The 23,399-nt window shown below is 62.2% G+C and overlaps 4 protein-coding genes across 4 annotated transcripts in view; all 4 read left to right on the top strand.

The window, feature by feature from the left end:
• Window positions 1-141: 141 nt before the first annotated feature.
• CHLRE_16g649600v5 (uncharacterized protein) lies at window positions 142-6,277 on the top strand. The gene is made up of 11 exons (XM_001698122.2): window positions 142-805; window positions 1,004-1,097; window positions 1,354-1,536; window positions 1,768-2,063; window positions 2,293-2,455; window positions 2,963-3,094; window positions 3,265-3,442; window positions 3,865-4,093; window positions 4,338-4,503; window positions 4,770-4,862; window positions 5,360-6,277. Exons 1-11 carry the CDS (start codon window positions 381-383, stop codon window positions 5,891-5,893), a joined length of 2,493 nt encoding a protein of 830 aa, XP_001698174.1. The 5' UTR covers window positions 142-380; the 3' UTR covers window positions 5,894-6,277.
• Window positions 6,278-6,791: 514 nt separating this feature from the next.
• On the top strand, window positions 6,792-12,297 carry CHLRE_16g649550v5 (uncharacterized protein). Its single transcript, XM_043070774.1, has 8 exons — window positions 6,792-7,358; window positions 7,586-8,140; window positions 8,437-8,472; window positions 8,666-8,752; window positions 8,904-9,641; window positions 9,849-10,048; window positions 10,366-10,591; window positions 10,766-12,297. Exons 1-8 carry the CDS (start codon window positions 6,978-6,980, stop codon window positions 11,585-11,587), a joined length of 3,045 nt encoding a protein of 1,014 aa, XP_042915417.1. The 5' UTR covers window positions 6,792-6,977; the 3' UTR covers window positions 11,588-12,297.
• Window positions 12,298-16,821: 4,524 nt separating this feature from the next.
• Window positions 16,822-20,181, top strand: CHLRE_16g649500v5 (uncharacterized protein). The gene is made up of 7 exons (XM_043070773.1): window positions 16,822-17,199; window positions 17,443-17,478; window positions 17,794-17,856; window positions 18,128-18,181; window positions 18,416-18,451; window positions 18,805-18,966; window positions 19,194-20,181. The coding sequence occupies exons 1-7, from the start codon at window positions 17,137-17,139 to the stop codon at window positions 19,737-19,739; spliced, it is 960 nt and encodes a 319-aa protein (XP_042915416.1). The 5' UTR covers window positions 16,822-17,136; the 3' UTR covers window positions 19,740-20,181.
• Window positions 20,182-21,231: 1,050 nt separating this feature from the next.
• Window positions 21,232-23,399, top strand: part of CHLRE_16g649466v5 (uncharacterized protein) — a 10,244-nt gene continuing 8,076 nt past the window's right edge. Inside the window, exons 1-5 of the mRNA XM_043070772.1 lie at window positions 21,232-21,417; window positions 21,867-21,917; window positions 22,186-22,317; window positions 22,762-22,864; window positions 23,271-23,399. The exon at window positions 23,271-23,399 is cut by the window's right edge and continues 151 nt beyond it. Coding sequence (XP_042915415.1) covers window positions 21,403-21,417; window positions 21,867-21,917; window positions 22,186-22,317; window positions 22,762-22,864; window positions 23,271-23,399 — 430 coding nt within the window. The 5' untranslated portion in view covers window positions 21,232-21,402. The remainder of the gene's footprint in view (window positions 21,418-21,866; window positions 21,918-22,185; window positions 22,318-22,761; window positions 22,865-23,270) is intronic.

Genomic DNA, 23,399 nt, shown 5'->3' with positions numbered 1-23,399 from the left:
AATTGAAAGACATTCGGCGCCGCGGTCCTGCCGGCGGGCACGCCGGGGGTGGGGGGGGGGTCCGCGAGGACTGGCACACAGATGCGCAGACACCAGCTGGCACATGCCCAATCCACAAAGGTTATGATACACAACAATAAGGTTAAACCCTGAGCTGAATTCCGCGGTAAGGTCAGAGTCGGGGTCAGCGTCGGCATGGGCGCAGCGTCGTTCATACGGCCAGGAGCAAGCGCTTCGGGTGGATATTTACAGCGCATAATAACAACTGTCATCAGAAGAGTTGTTTTAAGGGCAGCAGCACTAGCAGCAGCTATCTACTGCGCTTGCAAACCAACTCCTTCGCCTTTTTGCGGACTGCACCTTGCCGATGGAATTCTGAGATGGGCAAGCGACGGCGTGAGGACGCTGAGGCTGAAGAGCCTGCAGCTGAAGCCGCGGAGCCGCAGCCTGAGGATGTGGCCGCCGATACTGGCGGCGCGGCGCAGGACGCCGGCGCCTACGAGGGCGGCGAGGAGGGTGAGGGAGGCCGTTATGGACGCCGCAATCGGTCGCAAGTTAATCCCGAGACATTGACGTACCTGGAGGAGGTCGTCGGCCATTTCCAAACCCTGGTCGACGATGAGGAGCGATCGCTGCTCGTCGGCAACGTGCTTGACGAGCTGGCAGGCAAGGAGGTCAAGGTCGGCAGCGACCCAGTGTGCAGCCGTCACGTGGAGACGCTTATGGCTTCGGCACAAGCGGGGCAGCTGCTGCGCTTCCTGACCTCCGTGTCGGACGTCGACGGCCTGTTCACGCTTGTAAGCAAGTGAGTGAGTACCGCAAGGGCTATCTCGCGTCAGTGACTTGAGATAGGAGGGAAGATAGCTTGTGTGGGAAGATCAAGAGGATGCGGTGACGGGCACGTAAGCGGTGGCCCAAACCCGGCCGCCGCCCCACACCTCAACGTGACACCCCTCTCAGACCCCTTCCCCCTGCCTCCTGACGCCACGCACCGCGCCTGCAGCCCCTTCGGCTCCCACGTGGTCGAGAAGCTGCTGGTGCGAGTGGAGAGCCAGCTGGACGGCATGAGCAGTGAGGAGTACGACGAGTTTGTGCGGGTGAGTCGCACCCGGGCCCTGCCAGTGCCCTGTGCCAGGTGGCGTGCAGGGCTGCAGGGCTGTGCGCGGCGCCAAGCACTTCGCGCGACCGGGCTGCTATTACCTGCTATCCCTATCGTGGATCTAGTTGCTCACGTCGTTGTCATGGACGGTTTTCCCTGTGCCCGGTTCCTCTTACCCCGCCTTCCCCGTGTCGCCGTCGCCTGACCACCTTATCCATGCCTGCACCTCCGCCCCCCTCCCCACCACCGTACAGGTGATGACGCTGCTGGTCGACGCAATCTGCCCGCATCTGTACGACTACGCCACCGACCGCTTCGCCACGCACGTTGTGCGCCGCCTGCTGTGCCTGGCGGCGGGGCGCAACGTCCTGCCGCCCGCCGGCAAGCCCAAGGGCAAGCAGCAGCAGGACCAGTCGCTGCCGGGGCTGGAGAACAAGGTGAGAGGGCTCGGTGAGGGGCGCATGTGTGCCAGGAGGGGCGGGAGGTGAGTGGTGTAGGAGGAGGTGATGAGGCGGACTTTGGGCGGAGGCGACGTGGCTAGCACTGCGTGGTGAGCGGCACATGGCCAGTGGGATGCACCGCCCTGCAAGTGCGTTTGCTTGAACTACTTGTCCTGCCTTCAAGCTGACCCTGAAGGTCGTGTGCATGCTGACCAAATCCCACCCCAGCGGCGCAAAGGCGAGGTGCTGGGCGGGCTCGCTGCCAAGCTGGGACCCGGCACCGGCGGCTCGGGCGGCGGCGGCGGCCACGGTGGGCATGGCAGCAAGGCGGCGGCGATGGCGGCGGAGCTGCTGGGGGCGGGTGCGGACGAGGCTCCACCGGCGCGGTTGCCGGAGCTGGTGTCCAAGCTGGTTGGCGCGGCCTGCAGCGACGACCTGGTGGGGGCGGCCATGGGCGAGATGGTGTACCACCCCTACGCCTGCCCGCTGCTGCAGGCGCTGCTGCGCGCGGCCGCAAGCGACCGGTGAGACGAGGCGAGGCGTGGGGCGGCGATGTGGGGCGTGCGGCGGCGAGGCGTTCTGTGTATGGGGGTGATTGTGTGGAGTGCAGGGCAGGGAGCACGCGTCCCATAATTATGTGTGTGCGTGTGCGTGTGTGTGAGAGAGAGTGATTGCGTGCTCTCACTTGCCTTCCATCTCCCGGTCTCCCCATCTTCTTCGTGCCCCTCTTTTGCCTGTCCTGCTGCCCTGCAGCAAGCTGCTCCGCGGGCTGGTGCCTGTGCTGCTGGGCGCAACCGCCTTCAACGACAGCGCCAAGGGCGGCGCGGGGGCGGTGCTGGAGGGCTGCCGGGACGAGGAGGTGGCGGCGCTGTTTGTGGACCCCACCGCCTCACACCTGGTGGAGGCGCTGCTGCAGGTGCGTGTGTTTGGGGTTCTTGTGTGGGATGTGTGTTTAGGCGTGTGTGTGTGCGTGTAGGCACTGCATGCATGCCACGACAGTAATGCTGGCCATGATTGTAATTTGCCTACTCGATAACCCATGAGCTTCAAGTAGATTGAGTCTAATACTGAGCCACGCATTCGACGGTCAACGCATCTGTTTGAATCATACGCACTGCACCATTCAGCATGTTGAGACATGGCGTTGGCGTTGGTTGGGTATGGCGAGGATGATTTTTGCCTACTCGATAACCCATGAGTTTTAAGTAGATTGAGTCTAATTCTGAGCCTTATTCCGCCAACCGCCAAATGCAATTACAAACGCATACCGAGTTACAACATGCATGCACACACACGCACGCACGCGCGCACACGCACACACGCACACTGCATCGGTCTAGCCTCCCCCTGTCCTATACTCCATGCCCCGTCTCATCATCTCTAACCTCCAAACCACAATTCGAATTCAAACCTGCAACACCAGGTTCTGCCCAAGTCCATGGCGGAGGAGTTCATCAAGCGCTTCATGACGCCGCGTCTTGCCGACCTGGCGCACCACCCCTCGGCTAATTTCACGCTGCAGGCCGCGCTGGCGGCGGCGCCCAGCAAGGACATGGTGAGCGGCTTGGCCCCTTGCGCGAGATCGAGTACATTTCGGCTCTGACTGTGTAGTTCGCGTGCCCATATCATCGACGCCCATGACCATGTGTCAAGACCCACAACCAAGCACCAAACCACTTCGTCCAACCACCTCTCACAAACCCCCTTACAACCACCCCCGCGCAGGCCAAGGCGTTGTATGAGGGCCTGTCCGGCCTGCTGCCCGACCTGCTGCGCAAGCGCCGCAGCGGCGTGGTGGCGGCGCTGGCGGCCTGCCTGGGCCGGCACGGCGTGTGCCAGCGGGAGCTGTGCACGGCGCTGGGCTCGGCGCTGGCGGGGCTGCCGCAATGGGCACACCTCAAGGGTGAGGGGGGTGGCCGCGGGTGAAGGGGGGGGCGGGATGTGGAGGCGGCTTGGATACCGGTACTTGGATTCTGGTGCTCAGCACCGCAGGCAGGCTGGTGTGCGTCTTCCCACTCGGTTGCTCTTTGCCGTGCGCCTTTGTGGGCCTTTTTGCACACAACAACGAAATGGCTCGGTATCGTACTCCCTTGTCCCATACAGTGGTCAAGGGAGTTGGTTAACCGCGCAATATAATCTCATTTTCACACCACATTGCCGCTTCTCCGGCACAGCGTACGCGTGACACACGCCGCTACGTATCCTAACCCTAGTCATCCACCGCTCAGTGCCCCACCTTCGCTCATTCACCCATCCTCCTCACAGCCTCTCTCCCCCACCTCCACCGCCCACACCTCCTCCTTCCCCACCTCCTCCACCTCGCAGGCGACGCCGCGCTGGCTCCCGCCTTGCTCTGCCTGGACTCGGTGGCGGTGGTGGGCGCCAACGAGCCCTTCGCCGGCGCGCTGGCGGCCGGCAGCGGCGGCGACAACCGCGCGCCGCGGCTTTCGGCAGTGGGCTGCAGCATCCTGATCCAGGTGCTGCGCTACGGCCAGGGCGCATGCCGCGCCTTCACAGACAGCGTGGCGGGGCTGCAGCCGTACGACGCCGCCCGGTGAGTGCTTCGGTTGGTCAGGGTGAGGGCCTGAAGGGCCGCCTCCCCGCACAAACCTGTGATTAAACTACTCCGTGGACGGCTGCCCTCATTCGTCTTGCGTGGACGGCTACCCTCACCTCTCTCTCGCGCGCACACGCACACACGCATATCCATTCCTTCCTCAGTGCCTTTTCCAACACGCTTTTTCCAACACGCTTTTTCCAACACGCTTTTCCAACAAGCGCTCTCTCTCTTATCACAGGGTGGGCGCCGACCCCAGCGGCAGCCGCGTGCTGGAGGCGCTGCTGGAGGGCAACGCGCCTGCCAAGGTTAAGGCGGGCCTGCTGGCGCGGCTGGCGGGCCACTGGGAGCTGGTGGCCAGCACCGGCTCGGGCAGCTTCCTGGTGGAGGCAGCCTACCGCTCCGCGGTGAGGAAAGAGGGGAGAGCAAGTGCTCTGTGTGTGTGTGTGTGTGTGTGTGTGTGTGTGTGTGTGTGTGTGTGTGTGTGTGTGTGTGTGTGTTGCTTAATGCGCACGAGGAAGGGAAACATACGGGTGTGTTAAACAAAAGCAAACGGAACAATTCCGCCATACGGGTGTGTGTGCCTCTTGTGCGCGTGTGCGTTCTGCCGTGTGCATACGCGTGTTCCTTACCTAATCTTTTCGCCGCACGCTCCGCGCGCCCGCACCTGCAGGATGTGGATGTCAAGGAGGCCATTGCGGGCCGGCTGGCGTCTGCCGCCAAGCAACTCGAGGGCACACACTGGGGGCCGCAGCTGATGAGCAAGGTGAGGAGGCGGAGGGGGGTCAAGGCATCGGGGTCGACGTGTGTGACGTACGGCGGGGTGCCTCGTGTGTTTGGGGGCTAGGGGCTCGCATTAGGTCTCTCAGGGTTCCTCTCCTCAGGGCTCCAGTGGCATGCGGAACAGCGTGTTGGGTAGCGGTACTTGGATTCTGGTGCTCAGCACCGCAGGCAGGCTGGTGTGCGTCTTCCCACTCGGTTGCTCTTTGCCGTGCGCCTTTGTGGGCCTTTTTGCACACAACAACGAAATGGCTCGGTATCGTACTCCCTTGTCCCATACAGTGGTCAAGGGAGTTGGTTAACCGCGCAATATAGTCTCCTTTCCATACCACATTGCCGCTTCTCCGGGACAGCATAAGGCATTATGATTGCATCTTTCCATGCTGCATTTCCATGCTGCATTTCCACGATTTGGTGAACTAGGGGCTGGCCAGACGCTTACTGACATGACGCGATCCTTTCGCCCCTGCCGTGGCTCCGCAGGTGGGCGCGAGTGCTTACGCACGCGACCCCGAGCAGTGGCGGCGGCACGCTGCCTCGGCTTCCAAGACCCTGGACGCCTTTGCAAAGATGTTCGGTGACGGGCCTGCGGGTGGCGCCGGCAAGGGCGCGAAGGGCAAGGCCGAGCAGCACCAACACAAGGGCAGCTCGCAAAAGGGCGAGGAGGAGGCAGAGGAGGCGGCTGCGGCGGGCCCGTCAGGGAGAGACGCCGAGCTTGAAGCGGGGCTTGGGAAGAAGAAGAAGGACAAGAAGGATAAAAAGAAGCGGAAAGGGGAGGAGGGGGACGGGCCTGACGGGCAAGCCGGCCGAAGCGGGCAAGGGGATGCCGGCGCCGAGGAGGAGACGGCGGAGGTGGAGGAGCAGGATGCGACGGCCAATCAAGGGAAGAAGAAAAAGCGGAAGGCAAGGGAGGTGGAGGCTGCCGAAGAGGCGGGCGGTGCGGCGGATGGCGGGACACAAGCTGCGGCCTCAGAGGTCAAGAGGGCAAAAAAGCAAAAGAAGAAGGACAAGCAGTAGCACTGCGGCGCTTTGCGGCAGGTTCACATTGGTATATGGTAGCCTGCTGCTGATGACATGCCGCAAGTTTGATCACTCAGTAAACATACGTACGTAGGCAGGTTGTAGCACATGACTAGCTGGTGCAGCGTAGATTAGGCGTAGACCAGGTGTAGTGTTTTCGGGGCAGGTGGGCGTTTATTGCCACATGGTGGTGCTACTGCAACTGCAACATGATGTAGTGCATGCCATGACCTTACCAGTATCGAGAAATGCAGCAGGATGTTGAGTGAGCCAGTGCCCTGGGGCGACGCAGGACGTTGTTAAAATGCCACACGGCCCCACTGGTGCAGCAGCGCATGGCCGCCTCCTACACCGTCACCGTCCACCTACGATCGGAACACATCCTTTCATGGCTCGTTCCGTCACCCTTTGTCACCCATGCATCATGTTTTGGTACAGTAACTCCGGCGTCGCAGTTTGAATGTGGGGGTCTGGGAGCACGCGGCACACTATGGGAACGTACGAGACTACGCCGACCTGTCTCTTCCCCTGTCCGGCTGTCCCATCGCACCCATCCATCGTCACCCAGCCTGTCACCCGGACCACCCTGGTGCACCCAATTGCACCTGTCCTCAAGCCTGTCCTCCATTCGCTGCGGTGCTGCCCCTGCACGTCCCCTTGCGCTCATGCAACAACATAGTTTTGCAGTTCGGAGTAAAATCTACAAGGAGACGGGAAGGGAAATGGAAGGAGGGGCGAAGGCCGAAGGGCGGGGATAGGCGGGGAGGCGGCGGGGGATCCTGGGATAGGCCCATCATGCCCACCGGCCACCGACGCCTTGGAACGGTTCTTAATGGGCACGCTTGCAATTGCTTCGCCGCACAGAAGGATACACTTGCACGTGCGCGGATGCATAATGTTTTGCCTAGCGCACAGAACGAGAACAAACAACGACTGTCATAAACGCAAGCTCGTCCGACTGGAAACGCACCTGTCACCCACCAGGCCAAATTAGCACAGGAGCTTGCCCTTGTAACTGTCTTATGATACATAATCCACCCGGCCTTTGGCCAAGCCGTATCCTAGAGCAGAACAGAATGCGATGCGTGCGACACGCGCAGCTCTGTACCTCCTTGCGCTGCTGCTCGGTGTTTTGAGTCATACGGATAGGACGGCAGCGTCAGGACCTCCGCAAGACGACCAACCGGAGGCAACTGCCTCAAATGGAGCGAACCACCGCGTTCGTGAGTCGCTCTTCCTGGAAGAGGTGGAGATTCTACGCAACTCAGACGCTAACCCTGGCACAAGCCTGCTCAACAACTGGCCGCTGGCGGGAGCTGCCTCGGCAGTCGACTCGAGTGCACACGGCGCTATTCATGGCACCCGCGCGGCCCTGCTGGCAACCCACCCGCACCTGTTCCCTAGCTGTCAGGCGATGCTTCACATCCTAGAGAAGACAGAGGAGGGGCGTAACGCTCTGCAGGTGAGACCGCCTTGGACGTCTGACAGTCGTGGGGGCGAACCCAGCCCACAACTGCCAGACACGCCGCACCAGCGCGGTTCGTAGCGGTGCGAAGAGCCCCTGACAAGCCCAACCCACATCATGTTTCTGCAACCACACACCAGACACGAATCCCTCATCCCCCAAAGTGAACTGAAGGGGGCCCTCTTTGTCCTGCTGCCGCAATACCCCTTATTGTGTGTCCTCAGGAGATGCTGGGGCCGCTTCAGCACCTGCAATACCTGCAGCGCACAGTTCGGCAGCACGAGTTGGATCTCGACTCGCTCAGCCGAAATGTAGACGAGCGGCCCTGGGACCCCTACACAGCCTTTGGGCTGCGCTACCACCCGCCCCACAGCGGCAGCGGCAGCAGCAGCAGCAGCTCGCCGCAACGGGCGCCCAGCAAGCACGCCAGCAACAAACACCACCACAAGTCGGGGTCGGGTTCTACACACGGCAGCTTCGCCGCAGCTGCCGCGGCAGCCAATGCGGCGGCGGAGGCGGCGAAGGTGGCGGCGGACGTGGCGGCGGAGATGGCGGCACGCGGTCGCGCCCTGCACAAGGCAGAGGCGGCGGACGTGGCTTCAGGGGGTGACGGCAGTAGCAAGAGTGATGCAAGCGGCAGTAGCAGCAATAACAGAGAGGGTCAGAAGAGCGGCGGAAAGGACAGCAGTAAAAGCAGCAGTAGCAGCAGCAGCAGCAGCAGCAGCAGTGGTAGTGGCGGGACGAGCCACAGCTACCCGCGCTTGAGGCTTAGAGAAAAGGTGCGGCGTGTGCGGTGCCGTGGCGAGGGCGACGGGATGTGGGGCTGGGGTTGGAAAAGAGGCGAAGCGGAAAGCAGCTGGTTGCGGCGGGCGCAGATGGGTAGGTGGCAAATTCACTGCAGTATATGAGGTGTTTGCCGAACAAGGGCTGGGCCGTTTGATGGCCAGCAAAACGGTATGTGTGTTGTATGTGGGGTGGGGGTTGGGGTGGGGGTGCGCAACGGTGGGGCTCGGGAACTGTGCATTGGCTACCATACCCAGTACTCACGCAGATATGACGTCATCGCTCCTGACAGGTGGTGCGAGGCAGCAAGCACCCGGAGGAGCTGCAGGTGCGACACAGGGGGCCGGGGGCTGCGGGACCAGGGGTTGGGGTTTGGGGTTTGGGGAGAAACTTGTTTTTGTTGTTCGTGGTGAAGGTCTGGCGGTGGCATCGCGTCATGGCGGCATTTGCTCGGTCCCACAAAGCTGGGCATGCTATGGAGGTGCCGCTGTGATCGATGTACAACGCGCGTGTCTGTGCAGACTGAGCTGACACGGCGCAAGGAGGCGGTGGCGGCGGAGGCGGAGGCGCTACAGCCCAGAGTGGGGGCCATGCTGGAGCGGCTCAGGGTGCGTGTCAGCGTGTGCCTTTTGGTATGCATGTGTGGCGGTGTGGGTGCAGCGCCTTGCGGCGTGGGGGGTTGGCAATGCGCACCAGCGGCGGCCTCGCCTGCCCCTGACACATATCTGACATAACACACGCAAACGCACTCAACCACAGGGCTTGCTGCAGGCCGCGGCCAACAGCAGCGGCCTCGTGCCAGGCAACGCAACTGCAGAAACGCAACTAGCAGCAGGCGCCGGCACCGCCGCCGGCGACCCCAACGACATTGTTGCGGATCCCAACGACCTGGATCTGTACGAGCTGCTACTGCCGCGCTGCGTCCTGGCGCGCCTGGATCCAATCAACTATGTGTCGTACCCGGCGCGGCCCTTCGTGTCCATCGTACTGTCGTACTCGGGCCGGCGGCTGCCGCACGTTCTGTACGAGGTTGCGGAGCCGTTGTTGGCGTGCGCCGCCGGAAGGGACCTGCCGCCGTGGCCTGGTCCGGAGGACGGCAGTGGCGGCGGCGGCGGTGTCGGCGGCGGCGGTGCTGCCGCCGCCGGGGATGGTAGTAGTGGTGGCGGCGGCGGCGCGGCTGGTGGCAAAGGGCCGTTGAACGAGCCAGTGTTTTTGCCACTGCCTTTAGAGATCCTAGTGGCATTTGACGAGGTCAGTGAGGCGGCGGGCTGGGCGGCGGCGGCGGCGGACAGCGGTGGCCGCATCATCCCGGTCTTCCGGCCCGGCGTGGCAGACGTCAGCGTCAGTGGCAGTAGCAACGGCACTAGCGGCAGTAGCAAGACTGGCAGCAGCAGCAACAGGGGCACAGGCCGGAGTGCTGGGAGTCCGCCGCCGCTGGTGCACTGGGCCAATCGGGTGGCGCAACTGGCTCAGGGCGAGATACTGGTGGTGGTGCAGGTGCGGGCGCGATGCAAGGTCTTAGGCAGTGCGGGAGGTCGGGTGCGAGAAAGGGAGGGGTTGAGGGGCGGTAGCTGCGACAAAGCCCAGAGCACCTCGAGCTGCTTGCATGTTTGCCGCGTGTTCGCTGCACGCTGGCGTCGCGTCACCCTGTGCATTCATCACACAATCTGGCGCCGCACGCTCGTTGTCGTCTGCGGCTCACAGGACGGCGACTCGCTCCTCTCGCCGCTTGGTCCCGAGGGTGCTAGCGGTGGCACCGGCAGTAGCACCAGCGCGCGTGTGTGCTCCTGGCTGCACGTGGCGCTGCGGACTTTTGAGGCCTGGCCGCAGCTGGGCGCGCTGGGCTCGGGCGCCTACGTCATGGACTGGCACCCCGCCGCCATCAACCGGGGACAGCACTTCTGGTGAGGGCGGGCGGCGGGCGGCGGGCAGGGGTTTGCAGTGGGAACGCAGGGAGGTTGCAGTGGGAAGGGAGGTTGCAGTGGGAAGGCAGGGAGGGTGCAGGTACGGGTGGGTGGAGCGGGATTGCCCGGGTCAGCAACGCACCTGGCGGGCGCATACTGCCCGTGGTCCCTGTGGTCCATGGGCCAAGTGCACTGCCAGCAGCCAACCCCAAAGGCTACAGCACAGTCCGCGCTCTGCAGTCTGCACTCCTTTCAATCTCTCTGGTTCTTTGCCGTTGCTGCAAGTCTTGCATGCCTACAACTTGCGGCCGCCACAGGGATAAGGAGCGGCGGCTGCCGCTGCAATTTGTGGCCGCGGCACTGGCCACGCCGCAGGCGGCGGAGCCGCGAGGCGGCGCCGAGCTGCCGGCGGCACCGGTGGCCGTAAGGCGGGCGGCGTGGAGGCAGCTCGGGGGCTTGGACGCGGGGCTGGGGGCTGCCGCTGCGTGTGGCGCGTGTGCATGGCTGGACCTGTCCACACGCCTGTGGCTGGGTGGCTGGCAGGTGCGCGTGGGCGGTGCATGGAGTGCACGGGGTGCAATGGGGCACGGGGCTGGTGAATGCTTGCATGTCATGCGCCTTATTGACGAACGCCCTTGCACCGTTGAACTGTATTCTGTATTCCTGCTTACCAGCAACTCCCCACTGCTCGATACCGTATGTTCTTCTAATCCACAGGTGGCGCAGCTGCCCCTAGACCTGGGCAGTTCCTCGCCTGCTGCCAATTCGCTGCTGCTGCCCCTGGACGCCCAGAGGCGCAACCTGCTCACTGCGGCCGCCCCCGCGCCCGACGCATCCGGGCCAGCGCACCGGGGCACAGCAGCAGTGGCTGCGGAGGGCGTCGGCGACGCCGAGGCCCGGGCTGGGTCCAGGGGCCACGGCGCCGGTGGTGCTGGTGCACCGGAGGCCGCGGCGTGGCCCCGCAGCTTGGCGGCAACAGGCGTGGCGCCAGCGGGCTGGGTAGCAGAGGATGTGGCGTGGTGTGAGCGGCCGGAGCTGGCGGCGCACCGGGGCCGGCTGGAGGGCGTGTGCGCGCGGCTGCTGCAGCTGCGGTACGGCGCCTCGCCGTACTGGCACGACGGGGCGGTCGGCCCGGGCAATGAGGATGCAACGGCTCAGGGTGAGCAGCGGGCTGCTGCTGCTGCTGCTGGGGCTGCGGGCAGCATTGGCGGCAGTAGCTTTGAAGCGGGTGAGCTAGGGACAGGGAAAGGGACAGCGGCTGGGATACCGACTGCCGCTCGCGCGGTTGTCGGGGCCGAGGAGGCTGGAGCGGAGGACGGTGCGGAGCCCGGCCCGCAGGGTCGGCGGAGCTTGGGCTCAAGGAGGGCGGGCTGGCCGGCGGCCTGGTTCCTGGGCAGTGACGTGCACGTGCTTGTCACGGAGCAGGTGAGGCAGCTGAACCTGCTGTCGCCCCTGTTCCCCCTGCTTGGGTGGCCGGGCTTGGGCTCCGCCTGCCCTTTCGGTGCGGCTGGATGCCATGAGCCGCACGCAACTGTTTAAGGGTGAGCCCCTGCGAGTTGTAGTGTTCGAGGGCCGTTGAATGAGGAGGCGAGGCGGTGGCTGGTCCTTGGCTGCGACCTGTCGTGGTGTATCGGGCTCGGTTCGGTGGTCGCACGAGGTACCTGGTCGCACCGCCTGGTCGGACAACTAGTACGGACGTGCATGGTTGTGGGGCTGCTGATGTAGTTTTCCTTCTCTCCCCGCCGCCCTTGCCGTGAGGAGGATGGTGTGTTGCGGCGTCTGTGTTTCTGTTGCCTTGCTAGCACTCAGGGGAGGCCCCTGTTGGCGCTGCTCCTGGGTGGGGCTTCGCCGGGCTGCTGCTTAGCTTTGACTCGCTGTGCGCTGTGCCTTGCCCTCAAGTCAGGGTGTTACGTGACGATGGGGCTCTACTGACGGTGCCTGGGCTTGGCCTGGGACTTGTGCGCGTAACATTAGGAAAGGCGGTGGACAGTCCAGACACCCAGAGGGAGGGTAAATTGTCTTTTGGCTGGAGGTGTTCCCTTTGTGTACGTGCCGTAATGCCGCATGCGCTTTTGCCACTTGTGTCACTGTGTATGAATGCGGATGTTACAGAGGGGACAGTCCCAGCACCCGAAGACGCCGAGCCATCACATGCTATCAGGGCCCAACATGACTCCACCAACCCCGACTTTGCTGCAAACCCTCCCGCGGGCAAAGTCCATGTGACTCCGCGCACAGTGAGTCCGCGTGCCTGGGGGTTGGCATCAGACTGGGCCGGCGACAGTCGCCGATCCACCACCGCCGCTACCCTGGCTAGCAGGCGGTCAACAACGTACAGTTGGGGAAGACCCGCAAATTCCAAATGATACAGGACCTTGCCCAAAGCATAAGCCGACGCCGCGGCCGCCCGACCAAACATGGACACGGGCATGCGCGCGATTTGCTCAGCACCCCCAACACGGCCTCAAACGTAACTGGTGGGGAGAGTGCGCCCCAATCCCCGTAATGCACCCCTAGTGACTTGGCCGCCGGCACCACACGCCAGCCAGGGGGCAGGGGCGGGCCAGCCATGCCGGCCGGCAGGGCGCCAGCACCGCCGACCGTCCCCATCACCATCAGTTCAACTTTAGTCATGTTTAAGCGTTGTCCAGACGCCCGCCGAAACACATCCATGTCCGCCAGGAACCCCGGCACCGCCTGAAACCCCTCTAGAAACGGCGTGCAATCATCCGCATACTGGGACGCCAGCACCGACGCAAGGTTAGCGAGCACACCATGCCCCCGGCTGCGTAGCCAGGACAGGAGGGCTTGTGCCACAGCGAGGTAGAGCAACGGAGCCAACGGGCAGCCCTGCCGCACGCCCGCCATCAACGATGTATGGCACCCCTGGAGTACATGTTTGCGGGTCATTCGCTGACCACCTAGCCTCATGCAGCCGTGAGTTGCTTTCACACGACAGGTTCGGTCTCACGTTGTCGGAAGGAGCCGAGGGGCTAGCAGGTGAGGGAGTGAGTACCGTACTGCTGTCACGCCATTATGATATGTGACATTACAAGAAGGCACAGTCCCCGCAAGCAAGGGTAGGGTGCCCAGCGGTCCCTGAACAGGCAACTCGATGGCGTCTGTATGTACAGCATTTGTATATTTATCAGATACCTAATTTGGGCATCCACTTCGGGTCTCTAGCTCAGTGGTAGAGCAGCTGACTGCAGTCGCAAGATTCACGCGGCTCATCAGCAGGTCTCGAGTTCGATCCTCGAGGGGCCCTTTTGCTAATCATGGCACTGGCAGATGTGATTTTAATGTTTTGATAACCCAACACAGGTGTACTGGAGGAACACGGGTTCCTCATAGAACCATGCTCTGGCCACGGGGGCAGAATTCTCGGGCCCTGGCCGCGCACCACTAGGCTGAAACCTGCACAAACGTACAAAACCTGCACTACCGTGATCACGACTGATGGGCAAAACGCGACCAAGGCGGGACTCGAACCCGCAATCTTCACCTATGTCCATCGTGATCGATCGGAGGGTGACGCCTTATCCATTAGGCCACTCGGCCCCAGTTTGACTGGTCAAACATGGGGATGACAAAAAGTGCAAAAGTATACTTACACATACAGGTATTACAGTAGCTGGTGAACGCCTTCGCGCACAACGACTTGAGGCTAGCAAGCTGTGCGATGGTACTGACACGTGAACCCGGCAAGAGACCGCCTGTCATATTCACTTACTGGCGGCTTGGGGAGCGTTCCTCCTCAGCAGCACGTTCATGCGTGCTGAGCCAAGCACATGGCTGCGCACGCGAGCCAACATGGATCCGGTGTGCTCTCTACAGTTCGGGCACCCTAGCCAACGCGTTGTTGGGCGTCGGCCGCGGTCTACGTACGCATCAGTTCCGCAACACACGTCAATAGCCGCGGTCCTGCTAGTCCTGCCACCCCTGCTCCTGCCCCGTGGCCCCCACGGCTCCCAAACGTAGGAGCTCCTGGGAGTAATAAACAGAAAGGAGAAACACGAAAACCCAGCACCCAAGCCCAAACCACCGCGAGCACGGGAACCACTGCAGGCGCACACACAACAGAGAACCCAACCCGGGTTCACTCGGGGCGTGCCCATACACGCCGCACCGTCCAAAGACCAAACCTTGCCTAAGGCTTATACATGACATATGTATGTTATGACTTGTTGTTTTAAGCCCTGGCGCGGCCTGCCCGCTCGCCGAGCTCGCGAAATGCAGCGACATGCCTCGACAATGTGCACGAAGAGCTGCTTTTAGCCCTCGCAAAGCCTTGAATTCCCATTCTCATAGCACGGTTTGAAAAAATGGCTCCTCGAGGGACCTAGGTCGCGAAATTGCCGGTCGGCAGAGCCTCACATTTTGCCCCGGGATACATTCCAATGCAATATCTGAATAACATATTGAGTGAGTTACTGCTCTCTCCAGCACACTTTGGCCCGATCGGACCGACACGCGCCCATCGGGCGCATGCACGGGCGCATGCCTGGCGGGCCAAAACCCGCCCATTTCGACCTCAGGCGAGCGCGGACCGCCCTCCCACTTGACCAGCAAGTCATTACTACATGCACAGAGGGGCTGAGAGCGTGGGGGACTCAGGGGAGGCCAGTTTGGCCACGGGGACCCCCCTATCCGCCCCCATGACTCCCCGCACGGGAAAGGCCGTACGGCAGTGGTAGTACTGTCGGACGGTAAATCTGACACGACATGCGTGTTCAGCGAATTGTGGGGGGTAGGTAAGGTTGGTTTCCACGTCGGACTGTACTACCACGTCTAAACACGGGTCCAAATGTTGTGCAGTTTTGGGACGGTGCCCAGAACTGAAGTGAACCCGGGTTGGCACGGGAACCACTGCAGGCGCACACACAACCGAGAATGCGGCATTACAAGCGAGGACAACCCGAGGCGCTGAGACCCAAACACAAAGGCCGGCCCATACAGGAGGGTCCGAAGCGCGACACCACTGTTCCGTACAGTACAAAAGCAGCAGAAATCAGGGGAACCCCAAAAAGGCAATGCCCATCCACAGTGGAGGGCGGCAGCGGGCAGGCTTCAGGCACAAGCAACATCTGATTGACGTGTGTTGCAGAACTAATGCGTACATAGACCAGAGCGGAAGGCGGAGTGGGCTTGCAGGCGGCACGAGAGTAGGCGTGTGATGGGACAGTGTCAAGGCAGGTTGGTAAAGTCCCGTAGGGTGCAGCTGATTCCCAGAACCACGAGAGTAGGCAGTAGCGGAAGTTGCGAATTCACATGTTACCTCGTAACCGACGGTAAACGCTGTGGACGGTCACGCCCGTGGCTGGCTGACGGAAGGTGGCTGCTGTATTGGGATGGCTGGGCTGGACGACGGCGGCCGGGCTGGCGTTGGGACTACCAGAAAGGATGCGCCCGAAACCAACCTGGAGAACACCAGCGCCACCAGTGCCCAACACGACATGCCCAGCACCAGCTACTGTAATACCTGTATGTGGAAGTATACTTTTGCACTTTTTGCCATCCCCATGTTTGACCAGTCAAACTGTGGCCGAGTGGCCTAATGGATAAGGCGTCACCCTCCGATCGATCACGATGGACATAGTTGAAGATTGCGGGTTCGAGTCCCGCCTTGGTCGCGTTTTGCCCATCAGTCGTGATCACGGTAGTGCAGGTTTTGTACGTTTGTGCAGGTTTCAGCCTAGTGGTGCGCGGCCAGGGCCCGAGAATTCTGCCCCCGTGGCCAGAGCATGGTTCTATGAGGAATGTGTTGGGTTATCAAAACATTAAAATCACATCTGTCAGTGCCATGATTAGTAAAAGGGCCCCTCGAGGATCGAACTCGAGACCTGCTGATGGGCCGCGTGAACCTTGCGACTGCAGTCAGCTGCTCTACCACTGAGCTAGAGACCCGAAGTGGATGCCCAGATGAGGCATCTGATAAATATACAAATGCTGTACATACAGACGCCATCGAGTTGCCTGTTCAGGGACCCATGGCTGGCTTACGGAAGGTGGCTGCTGCAGGTGGCTGCTGCAGGCTGCTGTATCGGGATGGCAGGGCTGGACGACGGTGGCCGGGCTGGCGTTGGGACTACCAGAAAGGATGCGCCCGAAACCAACCTGGAGAACACCAGCGCCACCGGTGCCCAGCACGACATGTATGGGAGGGAGGGAGGGACAGGAGGCGTGATGCACTGCAGCGTAGAAGCTATGGCGCTAGGCGCGAGGCAAGCAACGTCAACCCCAAAAGCAACCGCGAGGACATGGTGCGCAAGCCGGGCTGCGGGCTGTGGCTGTGCGCTGCGTGGGGTGGCTAAACGAAGAACACTAAGTACGGAGAAGTGATGGATGCGTAAAAGAGCAAGGGCGCCGGGCGGCCGATGAAGTAACGACAGCGCGATCGCTGCCAAGATCGCTGCATGGCTTATCCCGGTCGCACTGCGGTTGGAATGGGCGCGTGCGGTGCATGCCGTGCGACACCAGGAAGCCACAAGCAGCAAACACAAACGAATCCTCCGAAGGGGCAGCAAGGGACGCAAGCAAACGCAGACAATGAGGCAAGGGGTCCGCACCCGTCACCTGCCTGCTGTTTGCACCCTTGCCTCTTTGTCTGCGTTTGCTTGCGTCCCTTGCCGCCCCTTCGGAGTTTTTGGGCTGAGCCCCCTGAGCGAAGCGATCCCCAGGATTGCCCCTGTCCTTGCCTGCCTGCCTGCCTGCCTGTGGAGGGCGACCTGGTCAGCAGGTCAGGTGATGCAACGCGAACCAGCGGGGCTTTCGGGATTTCTCGAGCCGCCAGCTTCCAGCTGGCGTGTCAGTTGTTGTTTGCTTTCAACACAGTTATAAGTTACAGTTTTTTTTGGCCCATGACACCAGTCGGGGGCTTTCTAGGGCTTTTAGACCAAGCGCTCGCGCCCCGGAGCCGACCGTGCGTGCGCACACAGCGCTTATGTGGGCGCAAAAGACAGCACACGCCAAATGTAGGCCGCCTAGGCTGATAAAGGGTCAGAGAAGCGCGACATCCAGCTCTAGCTCTCGCGCTTTCGCGCTTTCGCTTCCTTGACTTCTGCTTTTGCGCTGTTCTCTACTTCAAAATGGTGCAGGCGACGACGGTGCAGGGGCGTGCTGACCGTGGTGACGGGGGCGACTCCAGCACGGTGAGCCTCGCGTGTTAGTATCGCTTCGGCTGCTGGCGGCCCTACTATCGGGGGCCCGCAGGGACCGTGTGCTGCCAGGGTGCGAGGTTCAGAGGATGGGGGTGGAGAGGCTGAGCTGATTGAGATGGTTTATGTTGCGCTTGGGGGCCTGCGCAACGTCTTGCTGCAAAACCAGGGGGTACAGTAGGCACGTGTCAGGACCCTCTTGCTGCCGAAGCCCAGAGTCCCCTGCTTGCATTACAGGTCGAGGCACAAACTGCCAAGCGCCTCAAATTGGAGGTGGGCCGCATTGTGGGGCGTGGGCTGGTGTGTGGGCTGGGTGCAAGGCACGGCATGCACTACATCCCAGGGTCACGCCTTCGTGGGTGGTGGCTGGTTGGAGCTGGAGGCGCTCGTACGTGGTCTGGGCTAGAGCTGGGCTGGAAGGGAGTTGTAATCGGACGCACACGCCGCGCACCCCATCCATGTCAAGCTATGGAACAAGTGGCTCGGCCCACAACCTGCCCCGATGAGCAGCACTCCGCATCGCAGTGCGGCGCACCACACATGGCGATAACACCTCTGGTGTGCACGAAACGCATTTGGTGCGCGCAGAATGAGACGCTCAAGGAGAAGCTCAAGGAGAAGGATGAAGAGATTCAAGAGATCAAGGCCAAGGTGTGTGTTTCTTATGTGCGTGTGTGTGAAGCACGCAGGGCTGTGCTTTCCTTCTGCCGCTGCTACTGCTGCCACTGCTTCTGACAATGATGATGGCCAGTCCTGAGTACCGTGCGATGATGGTTGCAACGGCTGGAGCGCAAGCTAATTGTGCGCCGTGTTACCATGCACTCTCTTCCTTTGGCAGTAGCGGTTCGCATGTGCGTGCCCCGCTCTTTCGTCTTGTGGCGCGTTTCTGTCCTTATCAGTTGGTATCCTTATCCCCCTACAGTTACAAGCCATCAATACCCTCGTTGAGGCGCTGGCCAATCGCGAAATCACGCCGGTACGTGGCTGGGCGGTGATACGGTGTGCTTCGGCGACGGTTGGGTTGGTTGGTCGTTGCAGCAGACCGTGTACGTTTTTTGTGGTTGCATGTGCGGCGGCTAGGGTTGGGTACACGCCTTACTCTTATAAAGCTAGGCAGCAATGTTTATTTGTGGTTATGTGAGGCCCCAGCCAAATGGCATACATCATGGCGACGCCGTCGATCTTGCCATCCCGCCCTCGACCATTCCAGGATCAGCTGAGGCTCCAGATGCAGGCGATCGTGCAGGTGGGTGAGCGGGGCGATTGGGCTGTGCCATGCAGCAAGGGGGCAGGCCGCATGAGTGTGAAGGACCGGATGCCGCGCTGGCTAGGCTTGCCGGCTGGGATGACTGGCATTGTTGACGGGGCATTGGACACGTCACATGTGTCATAAAACGCAAGAGTAGCGAGCGTGCTCAGCAACACCCAACTGTGAGATGCAGGATGGCTGAGGATTGCATCTTGACCTGGAACACCTGTACACGCATCTACCTCACTGCCAGCCCGACGGTCGCCATCATCTCCACTGATGATGTGCGATGGGTGAAGGTTGACACGCGTGTACCCCTCCCTGCAACGCGCCTTGCCCTGACCATGCAGGCTGATGAGATCGGCGGCGGCGGAAGCGGCGGTGGTGGCGGAGGGGCGAATGGAGCCGGGCCCTCCGCGCCGCTGCTGGCGGCGGCGTCTGCTCACCAGCAGGTGCCGGACACGCAAAGCGGCATGGCGGCGGCGGCGGCGGCGCAGCAGCAGCAGCAGCAGGTGGGCGCCGTGAGGGCCTGAATTACAGGTAGTGGGCCACAGCGCGAGGGGTGGGCGAATGTTTTTGCAGCGGCGCATTGTACTACCTCTAGGCTGCTGCGGGCGGTCCATCACTGCTGATGACTGAGTTGCGATCGGGCGCAGCAGCCCACCGCCTGCCGGTGATGGTCTCTCGGGGGTCATCGTTTCAGCGGCAACCCGCTGTCGCACTGGCTCTGCACCGACAGGCTGGAGGAGACGGCGGCGTCGACGAGGCGGCGGTGGCCTCCGCGCATCCTGCGGGCGCGGCTGATGCCCCGCTGGCGGCCATGAACACCGTCAGCAACAGCAGCGGCGGACGCGAAGAGGGCGACGCCATGGCGGTGGCGCCGGCCGCGGAGGGCGTGGCCGCGGCGGCTGCGGCGGCGCCTGGTGGTGCGGCTGTGCCCATGGAATCAGGGGTGTCGGCGGAGGAGGAGGGGGTGGCGGCGGCCACCATGGCGGACTCCCACTCGCCCGCCGCCTCCGGAACCTCCGCCGGCGGGTCCACCAAGTCGCCCGGCACAGCTGGGCCCGCGGCCGCGGCCGGGCTGCCGGCGGCTGCCGTGCCCACTGCCTCTCGCATGGGCGGCGCGGCGCACACGGGCGGTGGCGGCGGCCCCAAGCGTGGCCGTGCGGCCTCCGGCAGCGGCAGCGGCAGCGGCAGAGGGCATGGAGGCGGCGGCACTGCGGGTCCGGCTGCTGGCGGGGGAGGAGGCGAAGGTGCGGCCGCGGGCCGGCCCGGCCCGGCATAGGGCTGTCTCCCTGGTCAGCGGCGGCAGTGTGCGGTCGGCGCGCATGCAGTTGTGTTGTTGATGCTGTGACATTCGTTTCATCATTGGCAGGAGAGAAATAGAACGGACAAGGCAGGGAGTTATCGGCAGCGGTGTGTATGTTTGCTGGCGTGCTGGCACAGCGCGGCAACAAGAGCGGCCACAGGCCTGCAGTCAAGCACGGGGCTCTTTTGCGGTGGGCCGGCTGGCAGTAATTGGCAGGGTTGTAGGGCATGCGTGTGAAGCAAGCCGGAAGATTCTGGCCCGAGCCCGCAAGTATCACAAGTCCGTAACTCTCCTGAAGCTAAGCCGGGCCATCACCTTGACCGTGGCAAACAGCATGCCCTTCACGGTCTCAACCTGAGCAGGCATAACCCTGTGTACGTGTGCGTGTGTGTGCGTGTGTGTGTAACTAGACCCGTACCAAGTGAGCCTCAACAGTTCACGCGAAAGTCACTCACCGGCAGCCGCAGACTCCACGCGCCCTGAAGGGGGAAGCATGCAAAACAGGACCAACAATGAATGCGCGTCAGCAAACTTCCAGCCAGCTAGCACCTCGTCGGTACAGTAACTCCGGCGTTCAACCAGCCGCGCACTCCTTCCCTGCCGCTGCCAATTGTGTGCCATTTGTTGGGTTCTGGGAATCAACTGCACCGTACGGGACTTTACCAACTTGCCTTGCCACTGTCCCATCGCACACACACCCAAGCCCTTATCCCGAACTTCAGCCGCGACATTCCCAATCCAACCCGCGCTTCCTCACACTCCGGTTGTGTTTGTCTCGCACTCGCATTCGATTCGCCCGCCACTCATCCGTACATTCGGGCTCCCTTTTCTGCCTTGCCGCGCCCTGTTTTCGCCCCTGCTTGTCATACTGTCGCCCGGCCATTGCTTTGCTGCATACTGTTGCATTTTCTCTATGTTGCATTTGGTGCTCATCCGTGGACGCTGGTCATCTTCCTGCAGGTGCGGTGCGGCTCTGCATCGCGAGCGAGTGTGGCGTTGTGGTGTGTCTGTGTGGTGCTATCGCCTGGCCGGGCGCCCGGAGCGTGAGGAATGCGCATCAGCAAACTTCCAGCCAGCCAGCAACTTGTCGGTACAGTAACTCCGGCGTTCGACCAGCCATGCACTCCTGCTCTGCCGCTGCAAACTGTTTGCTGTCTGCTTGGGGTACGGGCGTCAGCTGCACCCTATGGGACCTCGCCAACCTGCCTGAACCCTGTCCCATCACACACACACCCAAGCCCAAGCACGTACACCGACGGGCCACGCCGCTGGTGTGGCCTGCGGGGCTGCTATACGGCAGCTTAAATAGCTTTGTTGCAGCATGCATAGATGTCATGAAGTGTCCTGAGAGCCGCGAGCCGGCCGAGGCGGTCAAGTGTGTGAGACATGTGGGATGACAGACGCCGCATCCGGGAGCGGAGATACATTCGTTCGCCAGCTGCACCTGCAATATAAAGCTTTAAAGACTCAGCATTATCATTCCTGTCGTGAGTGAGTCTGCCGGTCAAGCCCTTCTCGCGACCGCCCAAACGATACCACAAATCAACAAAGCGACGCACAGATGGTTCCACAGTAGTTTCCTTGGTGAATGGATGACCGATTGGCTCGACAAAGTTCCGCTTCAAACCTAGAGGCGGTCATGGCGAGCAACAAGGCGAGTCCGCGCGCGCTGCCCTCGTGCGGTCGGCACGTGCAAAGTGCCGTTTGCTTGGAAGAGAACAGTGGCTGTACACATCCTTCTGCGGGTTGCCACCCTGGCGAGTTGGCGCTGGCGTGCCTTGTTGCTAGCGGGAGACGCCTTCAGGATGCCACCTTCTCCCGCGATGCCTGAGACACCATGGGCACCTAGGTTGATTCAGCACACAACCTGGCTTTGAATGGATTTAGATAGAGCTAGGGGCGTGGGCAGGGGCGTGGGCTAGGAGGAGCATCCACCACGCCACCTTGGCAATACCCCGTCTTAAGCCCGAACGAATGACTGGGCACTGCTCACCAGTGGCCCGGAACTGCATATCCAGGTCCTCTTTCGTATCTGGCACCGCACAACATATCATAAAGTGGAGTGACTCTTATGCAATCCAACCCCGCTGCTTGTGCTTGCAGGGACGCGGGGGGTTGGCGGTGGCGGAGCAAGCCAGGGCTGAGGCCAAGGCAGTAAGTTTAAGGAACGGAAAGACTGCCAAAGTTAATTACGTCTAGTGTGTTCTCGCGGAACATTGGAAACTTTGGTTGCTTGCAACGAACGCCGCAGGCCCATGATCAGGGGTGGGATTTGCGCCAGGCGCTCCTGCAACCCCAAAGGCCCCCACCCCCATGTGCCCGTGCCATGCGCCCCACCCCAACCACCCCACGACCCCAACCCATGACCCAACCCCTCCCACCGCCCCTCCCAAACCCCGCCCCAACCCGCTCCACGATCCAGTTCTTTCTGGACTCATGGAAGCTCAACATGCTCATGTTCGCGCTGCCGTTCGCCTTCATCAGCCGCTACGCGGGCTGGGGCGACGGCGCCACGTTCAGCCTGTCCTGCTTGGCACTGGTGCCGTTGGCCGAGGTGAGTGGGTTGGCGGGTTACCGGTATGTGCCCGAGCCCCAACGAAAAAGCCGAGGGAGGGAGGGAGGGAGGGAGGAGGGAGGGAGGGAGGGAGGGGAGGGACGGGCTGCGACAGCCGGTTCGCTAGCTGACTGGCACTGAGATACGGTATCGGGTACTGCGGGGAGGGCTTACGGGTGGGGCTGTTGTGCCTTCACTTGCGTGGTGGACATTCGGTGCTCAGTGTGGGGCAGCTATGGGCGGGTGCCGCGCGCTCTTGACCCCTGGTTATCGTACATGCCCGTGGACGGTGGACGGTGTAGACGTAGATTCTCGCTGTCCCTGACGTTGCCTGCGCACAGTCACACACGCTCGAACACACGCGCACACGCGCGCTTGTCGTGTCTCTTTTTCCTTCATCGCGTGTTGCCTTCCTCCCTTCGTGCTTTCCTTCCGCCCCCACAGCGCCTGGGCTTCGTGACTGAGCAGCTGGCCATGTACACAAACGACACGCTGGGTGGGCTGCTCAACGCCACATTCGGCAACGCCACTGAGATGATCATCTCAGGTGGGTGGGTGGGTGGGTGGGTGGGTGCTGAGGCGGGGTCGTACACACCGGCCCAAGCTATAAACCAAGGAAAGCTGAGCTAGCGAGGCACGGGGTGCTTGCGAGTGGGGATGGCGGGGGCTGCAAGGGGGCTCAGGCAATGGGGACAGAGTCAGAGCATCGGGGCTGGAGGTGCAGGTGCTGCGGAAGTGGTGGGGGTGGATGTGGAGGCGGAGGTTGGTGGGTGGGGTTGGGAGGTGGGAGGTGGGAGACACGTGTGCGGTGTGGGCCGTGCCATTACCACGCACCACATGCATGGCGTCCCCCGCTCCATTGGCCCGAGCCCGGCCTACGCCGCCCCTGCCTCTTTCCCGGCTGCTGCTCCCGCTCACCCGCTTCTGCCGCCCCCTGCACCTGCCTGCCACAGCCTTCGCCATGATCCAGGCCCGGCGGCTGGGCGCCGAGGGCGGCGGCACCTACCTGCGTGTGGTGCAGCTGTCGCTGCTGGGCAGTGTGATCTCCAACCTTCTGCTGGTCATGGGCACGGCGTTCATCG

This window comes from Chlamydomonas reinhardtii, chromosome 16, assembly GCF_000002595.2.
Source record: "Chlamydomonas reinhardtii strain CC-503 cw92 mt+ chromosome 16, whole genome shotgun sequence".
In the NCBI taxonomy this organism is placed as follows: Eukaryota; Viridiplantae; Chlorophyta; class Chlorophyceae; order Chlamydomonadales; family Chlamydomonadaceae; genus Chlamydomonas; species Chlamydomonas reinhardtii.
This window is presented reverse-complemented; position numbering and strand designations above follow the sequence as displayed.

Excerpts from the sequence above, each read along its gene's own strand:
- CHLRE_16g649600v5 (XM_001698122.2), top strand. The coding sequence starts at position 381 with ATGGGCAAGCGACGGCGTGAGGACGCTGAGGCTGAAGAGCCTGCAGCT. Across the intron at positions 1,537-1,767 it reads TGCCGGGGCTGGAGAACAAG|CGGCGCAAAGGCGAGGTGCT; the intron begins GTGAGAGGGCTC and ends ATCCCACCCCAG. Across the intron at positions 3,443-3,864 it reads GCAATGGGCACACCTCAAGG|GCGACGCCGCGCTGGCTCCC; the intron begins GTGAGGGGGGTG and ends TCCACCTCGCAG.
- CHLRE_16g649550v5 (XM_043070774.1), top strand. The coding sequence starts at position 6,978 with ATGCGTGCGACACGCGCAGCTCTGTACCTCCTTGCGCTGCTGCTCGGT. Across the intron at positions 7,359-7,585 it reads AGGGGCGTAACGCTCTGCAG|GAGATGCTGGGGCCGCTTCA; the intron begins GTGAGACCGCCT and ends GTGTGTCCTCAG. Across the intron at positions 8,473-8,665 it reads AGCACCCGGAGGAGCTGCAG|ACTGAGCTGACACGGCGCAA; the intron begins GTGCGACACAGG and ends GTGTCTGTGCAG.
- CHLRE_16g649500v5 (XM_043070773.1), top strand. The coding sequence starts at position 17,137 with ATGGTGCAGGCGACGACGGTGCAGGGGCGTGCTGACCGTGGTGACGGG. Across the intron at positions 18,182-18,415 it reads CCAATCGCGAAATCACGCCG|GATCAGCTGAGGCTCCAGAT; the intron begins GTACGTGGCTGG and ends CGACCATTCCAG. Across the intron at positions 18,452-18,804 it reads AGATGCAGGCGATCGTGCAG|GCTGATGAGATCGGCGGCGG; the intron begins GTGGGTGAGCGG and ends CTGACCATGCAG.